This window comes from Strongylocentrotus purpuratus, unplaced genomic scaffold, assembly GCF_000002235.5.
Source record: "Strongylocentrotus purpuratus isolate Spur 01 unplaced genomic scaffold, Spur_5.0 spur5_scaffold_14, whole genome shotgun sequence".
NCBI classification, from domain to species: domain Eukaryota; kingdom Metazoa; phylum Echinodermata; class Echinoidea; order Camarodonta; family Strongylocentrotidae; genus Strongylocentrotus; species Strongylocentrotus purpuratus.
The window spans coordinates 3597318-3607328 of NW_022145599.1; the positions used below are offsets into that span (position 1 = coordinate 3597318).

General features: G+C 41.5%; 1 protein-coding gene across 1 annotated transcript; it reads right to left on the reverse strand.

Annotated features, from left to right (window-relative positions):
- Positions 1-6091: 6091 nt before the first annotated feature.
- LOC579744 (histone H1.1) lies at positions 6092-10011 on the reverse strand. The gene is given in 6 exon segments (XM_030983991.1): positions 6092-7667; positions 7702-7864; positions 7866-7948; positions 7951-8202; positions 8205-8470; positions 9781-10011. Coding segments are annotated over 5 exon segments (864 nt in total). The 5' UTR covers positions 8419-8470; positions 9781-10011; the 3' UTR covers positions 6092-7515.

The window sequence follows — 10011 nt, forward strand, 5'->3', positions numbered from 1 at the left end:
ACTCCGTTTCTTTGAAGATCAGCCACGGCACAAAGAAGACGAATGACTAGATGCATGGCTGATCGTCAACGAAACGGAGTTAAGTCTTTTCCTCTCTTCAAATTGTTTGTAATCACTCACGCGTGAAATAATAGTTGTATCAAATGAAAGAGGAGGATATAAGCTTTACAAATATGTGTCATTTATTCATCATAATTGTGATTAAGTTATGATAAAACAACGATAATTTTCGGTTTCGTTTTTTCTGGGACGCACTGTACAGCTACACAAATTCTTACGGGCGTCAAGTATATTCTCTTAACCCTTTGTCTGTCTTCCCCTCTTTATTCGTTCCCCTTTCTTTCATTCCACTCCTGTCCGGCTTACCCTCTTCCTCAAGTTCCTTTTATATCTCTCTCACCGACAGCCATCGCCCGGTATCGACCCTGCCCCCCCCCCCCGATTGATTGATTGATTGATTTTTATTCGACAAGCTTCCAACATACAACAAGATACAATAATAACAGATCAAAAATAAGTCAGCTTGAACAGGACAACCCACGAAAGCTCGAGAGCTTATTTCCAGTGGGGTCCCTTACAGACATGTATAAAATTAATAAGTTAAAATAGTAATATTTACAGACAGATAAGAAAACTAAAAGAACTACTTATTAAAGATAATAATAATAATAACAACATTAAACTGATGATAGAAATGATATTAAGTACAAGGGAAAAAAGAAGAGAAAAAGAGGAGAAGGAAGAAGAGGAAAATAATGATGAATTTGTAGAATTTCTATAACGTACGAAAAGATAAGTATATATACAACATGAAAAAGTATGAACCGACAGAAGAATAACAATTTCAATCATATAACATGTCATTCACTTCTCTTCTCTGACTGTCAAGTATTAGGTATTCCTTTAATTTCCTCTTAAAATGATCATAGTTTCCTATTTCTTTTACACCATTGGGAAGGGGATTCCAATGTTTTATGGCATTGTAATAAAACGAATTTCCAATACCCCTAGTCTGCCCCCCTGGAGGCGCCTATGGCATAATAGTTATGAAAATGGATAATGTTGAATCACTGCACACGCGGGAGTGCAATGATGCCCACGTCACACTACCCCCATCCCTCCCTATTTGATGGTCATGTTTCATCTACCTTGTGAGGAGACTGTCACCTCCCCCATGTCATGACATCAGTGCCCCCTCTATGATTGGACCCAAGTACGCTGTAAATTATACGCCACTGTGATCGTCATCATCCTAATAAATGAGGGGGAGAGGGGGAGAGGGGGAGAGAGAGAGAGAGAGAGAGAGAGAGAAAAGAGAAAAGAGAGAGGGGGAGAGAGAGAGAGAGAGAGGGGTGGGGGAGATAGAGAGAGAGGGAGAGAGTATGTATGTGCGTGTGTATGATTATGTGTGTGTACAGTATATCGCAGTGCATTACGAAGAAGTTTATGTTCGATAATATAGGCCTTGTAATGAGAATCTAGGAACATTATCAACCTCGGCGTCAAAACGAGATCGAATCTTCAATGATAAAAGATAACTATTATCGCCATGATCATTGTCAATATCATATTATCTCCATCACCATCCCCATCGTCACAATCGTCAACGTCACAATCATCATCGTCACAATCAGCATCATCATCACCATCATCATTATCATCATCATCCTCATCATCATCACCATCCTCATCATCACAATCATCATCGTCACAATCAGCATCATCCAGGCGCGGATCCAGGATTTCTTAGGGGGGGGGGGCCCAAATTTGAAATTTTGCGAGCCAAATATTGGTACGTAATGGTGACCAACAGTGACATGATGCGGGGGGGGGGGGAAGGTGCAGGGAGGGGCGAATTTCCCCCTCCCTCCTCCGCGAAACGCGGAAGCTTTGACGTTTCATTTAATTATTAGAAAAAGAAGACGGTTCGTTGTACCGTTCTCAAAAATAAATCTCGTTTGTATTTAGTTTTTCCCCTCTCGCGCGAAGCGCGACATTTTTTAGGATTTATTAAATTACTAGAGAAAGAAGACGATTCGTTGTAGAGTTCTCGACTCTAAATTCTCGTCTGAATTCAGGTTCCCCCCCCCTACCGCGCGAGCGCGGAAGCTTTTAAGTTTCCTTAAATCATTAGAGAAAAAAGACGATTCGTTGTACCGTTTTAGAAAATAATCCTCGTCTGAATTTAGATTCTCCCCCCCCCCCCCTCCCGCGCGAAGCGCGGAAGCTTTACGTTTCATTAAATCATTAGAGAAACAAAACGAGTCGTTGTACAGTTCTCGAAAATGATTCTCGTCTGAATTTAGTTTTTCCCCTCTCGCGCGAAGCGCGGAAAATTTCAGGATTTATTAAATCGTTAGAGAAAGAAGACTATTTGTTGTACCGTTCTCGACTCTTAATCCTTGTCTAGATTCAGTTCCCCCCTCCTTTTAAGTTTCCTTAAATCATTAGGGAAAAAAAGACGATTCGTTGTACCGTTTTCGAAAATAATCCTCGTCTGAATTTAGATTTTCCCCCCTCCCGCGCAAAGCGCGGAAGCTTTTACGTTTCATTAAATCATTAGAGAAACAAAACGATTCGTTGTACAGTTCTCGACTCTTAATCCTCGTCTGAATTCAGTTTACCCCTTCCGCGCGAAGCGTAGAAGCTTTTACGATTCATTAAATCGTTAGAGAAAGAAGACTATTTGTTGTACCGTTCTCGACTCTTAATCCTTGTCTAGATTCAGTTCCCCCCTCCTTTTAAGTTTCCTTAAATCATTAGGGAAAAAAGACGATTCGTTGTACCGTTTTCGAAAATAATCCTCGTCTGAATTTAGATTCTCCCCCCTCCCGCGCAAAGCGCGGAAGCTTTTACGTTTCATTAAATCATTAGAGAAACAAAACGATTCGTTGTACAGTTCTCGACTCTTAATCCTCGTCTGAATTCAGTTTACCCCTTCCGCGCGAAGCGTAGAAGCTTTTACGATTCATTAAATCGTTAGAGAAAGAAGACTATTTGTTGTACCGTTCTCGACTCTTAATCCTTGTCTAGATTCAGTTCCCCCCTCCTTTTAAGTTTCCTTAAATCATTAGGGAAAAAAGACGATTCGTTGTACCGTTTTCGAAAATAATCCTCGTCTGAATTTAGATTCTCCCCCTCCCGCGCAAAGCGCGGAAGCTTTTACGTTTCATTAAATCATTAGAGAAACAAAACGATTCGTTGTACAGTTCTCGACTCTTAATCCTCGTCTGAATTCAGTTTACCCCTTCCGCGCGAAGCGTAGAAGCTTTTACGATTCATTAAATCGTTAGAGAAAGAAGACTATTTGTTGTACCGTTCTCGACTCTTAATCCTTGTCTAGATTCAGTTCCCCCCCCTCTCCCCCTCCTACGCGAAGCGCGGAAGCTTTGACGTTTCATTAAACTATAACAGAAAGAAGGCGATTCGTTGTACCGTTCTCGAATCTTAATCCTCGTCTGAATTCAGTTCCCCCCCCCCTCCCCCCTCCGCGCGAAGCGCGGAAGCTTTTACGTTTCATTAAATCATTAGGAGAGAAGACGATTCGCCGTACAGTTCTCGACTCTTAATCCTCGTCTGAATTCAAGTCCCCCCCCCTCTTCTCGCGCAAAGCGCGGAAGCTTTTAAGTTTCATAAGATTATGAGAGAAAGAAGACGATTGGCTGAACAGTTCTCGACTCTTAATCCTCGTCTGAATTCAAGAACCCCCCCGTCCCGGGGTTTAAGTTTCCTTAAATCATCATAAAAAAAAGACGATTCGTTGAACCGTTATCGAAAATAATCCTCGTCTGAATTTAGATTCTGCCCCCTCTCGCGCGAAGCGCGGAAGCTTTTACGTTTCATTAAATCATTATAGAAACAAAACGATTCGTTGTACAGTTCTCGACTCTTAATCCTCGTCTTAATTTAGTTTACCCCCTTTCCCTCCTGCGCGAAGCGTGGAAGCTTTTAAGTTTCCTTAATCATCATAAAAAAAAGACGTTTCGTTGTACCGTTTTAGAAAATAATCCTCGTCTGAATTTAGATTCTCCCCCCCTCCCGCGCGAAGCGCGGAAGCTTTTACGTTTCATTAAATCATTAGTGAAACAAAACGATTCGTTGTACAGTTCTCGAAAATAATTCTCGTCTTAATTTAGTTATCCCTCTCGCGCGAAGCGCGGAAAATTTTAGGATTTATTAAATTATTAGAGAAAGAAGACGATTCGTTGTAGAGTTCTCGACTCTAAATTCTCGTCTGAATTCAGGTTCCCCCCTTTTAAGTTTCCTTAAATCATTAGAGAAAAAAGACGATTCGTTGTACCGTTTTCGAAAATAATCCTCGTCTGAATTAGATTCTGCCCCCTCCCGCGCGAAGCGCGGAAGCTTTTACGTTTCATTAAATCATTAGAGAAACAAAACGATTCGTTGTACAGTTCTCGACTCTTAATCCTCGTCTAAATTTAGGTTCCCCCCTCCCGCGCAAAGCGCGGAAGCTTTTAATTTTCATTAAATCATTAGAGAAAGAAGACGATTCGTTGTACCGCTCTCGAAAATAATCCTTGTCGGAATTAAGTTCCCCCCCCCCTCCATCCCGCACGAAGTGCGGAAGCTGTTACGTTTTATTAAATCATAAAAGATTAATATTACCGTTCTCGCCTCTGAATCCTTGTCTGAATTCAGGTTCCCCCTCCCGCGCAATGCGCGGAAGCTTCTCGTTTCATAAGATTATGAGAGAAAGAAGACGATTCGCTGTACCGTTCTCGATTGTTAATCCTTGTCTGGGGCGGCGGCGAAGCCGGCCCCGGAAGCTCAGAGGTTTTAGGCGTTTAATTAAGGTCATATGAGCATATTTTTTATTGTATACCTTATTATTTCGTGACACTGGCAGGTAACTATTTGGCGTTGGGTCCAAGGGCGGAGCCCCCCAAAATCAGGGGTTTAGGCATTAAATTACCGTCAGATGAGCATCTAAGGGCCCGTCGTAGGGCCTTTGGTGGGATCCAGGGGGCAGAGCCCACGGAAGCTTAGGGGTTTTAGGCATTTAATCACGGTCAGATGAGCATATTTGATGCCTCATTATTTGTTAACACTGGCAGTTAACTATTCTTTCTTTCTTGCTCTTATTCTATTTATTTCTTTTTAATATAATTTTTCAAAAAAAGTGTGGGGGGGGGGGGGGGGGAGAGCTCGGGGCTCCGATCCCCGCCGTACCTCGGGCCCTGACATGTAGGAATCTCAAGAATCATATTTCTTGCCTGGCTGCAAATTTAGGAATTTGTCATTTTCCAACAAACACATACAAACGTATAATTTACTAAAAAGTGAGGAAAAATCTCGGAAATGATGTCATTTTAGCATTATTTGTAATCCACCGTTATGGAATTAGAAATAAACCACGTTTGAATTTGATTTCCACTTAGCCCCCCCCCCCTATCAGTACGCCAGTATCTCCTCTTTTCCTTTCCCTTTCCTTCCTTCTCTCTTATTTGTTATATGGGGGGGGGGGGGGGGGGGGGGGGGGGTCAACAGCCTGGGAGGCAAAAGCCCTTTCGGCCCCCGATCTCCTTCTTCCCCCTTTCTTTTCTTCTTCCTCTTCTTTCTTTTCCCTTTCTCTCCTCTTTCCCTTTCGCTTCTTTTCCTTTTTTCTCTCTTTTTTTTTTTTTTTTTTTTTTTTTTTTTTTTTGCGGGGGGGGGGGGGGCCAAGGCCCGCTCGGCCCCCCCCTGGATCCGCGCCTGGCATCATCATCCTCATCATCATCATCCCCATCCTCATCATCACAGTCATCTTCACAATCAGCATCATCATCATCATTATCTCAATTATTATCGTCACCATCATCATAATCATCGTCGTCGTCGTCGTCGTCGTCGTCAACATGCATGACCTTCGGCATCATTAAACCACTCGGGTGCATGCAACATTGGTCCAACTCCCTGATTGGTCCAAACACCAAGCAGGGATAACCATTGATCATAAACATTCAAGATGCTATAAGGGTTTTCTTATAAGACTGCAAACCAGCACAACATTCATCTTCCATGTTCAGGGAAGGTTGTTAAGGAGAACTTAACTTTGTTTAGACAGTAATCAAAAGCATGAAAACATTTTAAGTACGGTAACGCAAGAAAGAAAATATTTAATGAACAGCATAAACAGAGTTATTACAACGATCTAGAAAGAACACAATTAAATGAAAATCTATAGAAATGACTAAACACCACATCAAAATGTTCTAGAAACAGAAAAACACTTATAACTAAATACATTTTATTACTGTAACAGAGAGCAACGATCACAATTTTTAAAAATCATCCCACATGGTTTGTTAAAAATTTGAACACTCGTAATATAAATGACAATTCGACAAGACAAAATACGCTTAATATTGAAACTCTCAGAGCAGTCTTTGCAAACAGTGACGTAGAACCTGGGAGGGGGCATGTGGCCCCCATCGAAAGGCAAAGAAATAGAGAGAAAGAGGGAGAGAGGGAGAGAGAGAGAGAGAGAGAGAGAATGATATCGAGAGATGATAACAATATAAAGAGAGATAGAACGAGAGAAGAAGTACAGCAGGAGGGGAATACTGACGTAAACATTTCTTTCCCTCATTTTGTCCAGAAGTGTCTGCCCTCTATAGTCCCAACGCTATGCCATGTCCTACAAATATTTCATTTCTACTTTCTGACAATGGGAAAGGTCTGCATCCTAACACACAACTTGAGAATTTGTTTTAGGCTATCAAAACGTTGTGTAATACTAATAACGTTAACGATAAGATAGATATAAACACATGTTCATATACCATCTTAAAATAACATTATTCGATAGGAAATATGGACCTTAAAATAAAATACCTTGAACTTGCCAGATTATATAATACCGTCAACATGGAAACGTATGAAAAACGTGTGGAAAACGTAAAAGGCCTACTTCATTTGGTGACAAAGTCATGCGCATGAAAAACTGTAGATAATACTGATTTTGTGTTTGTTTATAAAATTCCCTTCTGCGCTCACATTTGCATTACAATAAGCCCCATTGTGGAAACTGTAACTTAAAAGGAATCGGAAATCAATATTTATCACTTATTTTTCTTTCAAAGCTACATGATTAAAGATAAAACGACAAATGGGATCTGTACGAAAGAGTTGAATATTCGTTTCTTATATTCCATAATTGTATATTATTTAGGTTTCAAAGTCCACGAAAATCAAGTATGATCAAAAATGATTATTAGTCGTGAAAAGGTGGCTAACCGTATGCATTACCGACTACCCACACAAACGACAACCCTAACAGTAGAAAGTGTGCAAAGCAAAGAACCTCTGTACAACCCATGAGCATGTAAATCATTTTTTTTCCAGTTGCACTGAACAGCAGTTCTAGATCGGGAATCATCAAAAATAACGAAAAATATTCAGGGATATACTACGATAGGAGTTTCAAAAAGAGGATGTTAAATATTTGTGTTGTCCTGTCTTTTGCAGAAATCAAATCAAGCATCACTTTACTTGGTTATCTTTTTCTCGTCGTCTTCACAGCTTCTTTGTTGGTGTTTTGTCCTTCTTCTTGGCAGCTGGTTTCTTTGCCTTTCCGGTAGCTGCTGGTGAAGCCTTAGACGTTGCGGCTTTCGCCTTCGGTTTCTTCGCCGGTGATTTGGACATCGGTTTCTTCGCCGGTGATTTGCCTTTAGCTTCTTCGCGGGGACTTTGATACTGGTTTCTTTAATGCCTTCTTGATCTTACTTGGAGCAGGAGATTGGGATTTACTTCGTCGCATTATCGCTCTTGATTTACTCACTCGTGGCTTCGGTGTCGCATTGGCACTTGAAGACCGTGGTCGGTTTTCGACTGCTTTCTTCGACTTCGACTTTTCCACTGGTACTTACTTCTTTTGCGCGGTTTTTCCTGTAAGGCGGAGGAGTTTTCCCGCCATCGGGGTCACTTCCCTCGGTATCATCTTCATATCAAAGATGTCGTGATCGCTCTCCTTTCGATCTTTCTTAGCTGTGGGAGATTTGGCAATCTTCTTCTTCCCCACTGCTGCTGCTTTCTTCTTCTCCACCTTCTTCTTCTTCTCAGCTGCTTTCTTTGCTGGCTTAGGTGGCTTACCAAGCTTGTATCGCCCTGTCAATGCGGCGCCCATCGCTTCGGATTTCTTGGGTCGGACAATGGCTCCCGAGTCGACTCCACGTTTGATAGCCATTCGAAGTAAATTCTTATCCTGCTCTGCTCGAGCTCAGGATAGGTCTGGATGATCCAGTGCTTGATGGCAATCACAGAAGCACCTTTCTTCTCGTCGAGTGCCTTGATAGCTTCTACCAACATGTCGTAGTATTTAGGATGAGCTGCTGCTTTGCTCGGCCTGGAGACAGCTGTCGGAGGTGTCTCGGGGTCGCCATTAACATTTGGGAACACCTGCTCGTCGTCAGATGACATCGTGATCAAGAAGCTCAGATATCAACTTGAGAATGGCTTAGAAGTTTCAGACCTGTAAATGATACCAAAATCAATTCGTTGTTATTATTGTAATGCAGATTAGCAATGCATCATATATGAGATCAATGCCCAATTAACAATACAATAATGAATATCGCTCGTCCCTTTGAGATTTGGGAATGAAAAAAACACCTGGATCGAAGACAAAGACACATTTTGAATGGAATTCTTTGATGATTCCTGCGTGATCGATATCAAAGAAAGCACTATTGCATTTTAATTTACATGTAAAATACCCAACTCGTAGAACCTAGTCCCGGCCCCCCCCCCCCCCCACTCAGTGTTATTATTTAGGGTACGCATATGCTTGTTCCCTCTTTTTGAAAGCACCCCCTATCTGAGGACTGCCAACATTTCCGAACCCCCCTTTCGCGGGCTTTTCCTGCCTTGGAGATCTCCCCCCCCCCCTAAATCATGAACAATGCACAATGTACCCCCCTAAATTCGGAATAATTTCTCAGGAGTCCAAAGAGATGAGAGAAAAAAGAAAAAACACCCCCTTTTTAAAGAAATCTCAGGGTGAAAAGTTAATACACCCCTTTTTTTACAATTCTCGGGCCGGACTTTGTCGCACGAAAAGTACCCCTTTACCGGACACTTTGGTAACACGCATGGGGTCCGTCCGTTCTCGGAGTAGGGGGGCCGGGAACCCAGTGCACAACTTTCCAAATATAATCACAATATGAGCTTTCTGCATTTGACACATAAATAATTTATAGATTCATGACACTCTTTGTAGTTACTCGCCTCACCTACCATCCCAGTATAGCTTCCTGAGTGAGCTGCCAATGGGATTATCCAAACAAGTACCAAGATCAATCAGATCATAAATAACTTTTCGAAAGCAACTCCTAAAATACAACAAATAACAACAGACGTATATTTGGGGGGATATTTTGAGTTAGGAGTGAAAAAATGCGCAAAAATTTGCAAGCATGTTTTCCCTAGAAGACAAGACGCCCTAGAAGAGAAAATGCTGTTCGCTCTCTTCTATTTAGAAGAGAGTGTACAGTATCTTCTTCAAGGCTAGATATGTTGGCGCCATTAAATCGAGGTTCACGCCTCTTGTCTCGTAGCTAAACCCGCCTTGAATTGTTATTTACATGCAATTACAAATGTTTCTCTGCCAACAAAATATAATCAAGGCAAAAAGAGAAATATAGAAAAGGAGAAAGATAAGGGCCTACAACAACATTAAAACACATGTCTGTAAATAGAGCAAACTAAAGTTTCAGGTTACACCACGCTCTTTTAACGTTTGGCGACGAATCAACCAAAATGTTATAACGCAGAACAACTTACCAAATATTAGAAGGTCAGCGTCTCAACTTGACCAATAAATCCTTTATCCAGATCCAATATGGTAAAGATGCAAAATTGTTATCAAACAAACTCCATTTCCTGGGGGTACTTTTTCAGTTAAAATGTCAATAAGTCCCAGACCGTTCTCTGTTCAAATGAAGTGAGGCGCTTTACAAAGAGTATAGCGGTTCCACACGAGGGAAGCGACACCTATGTTTACTAGGTCCCATA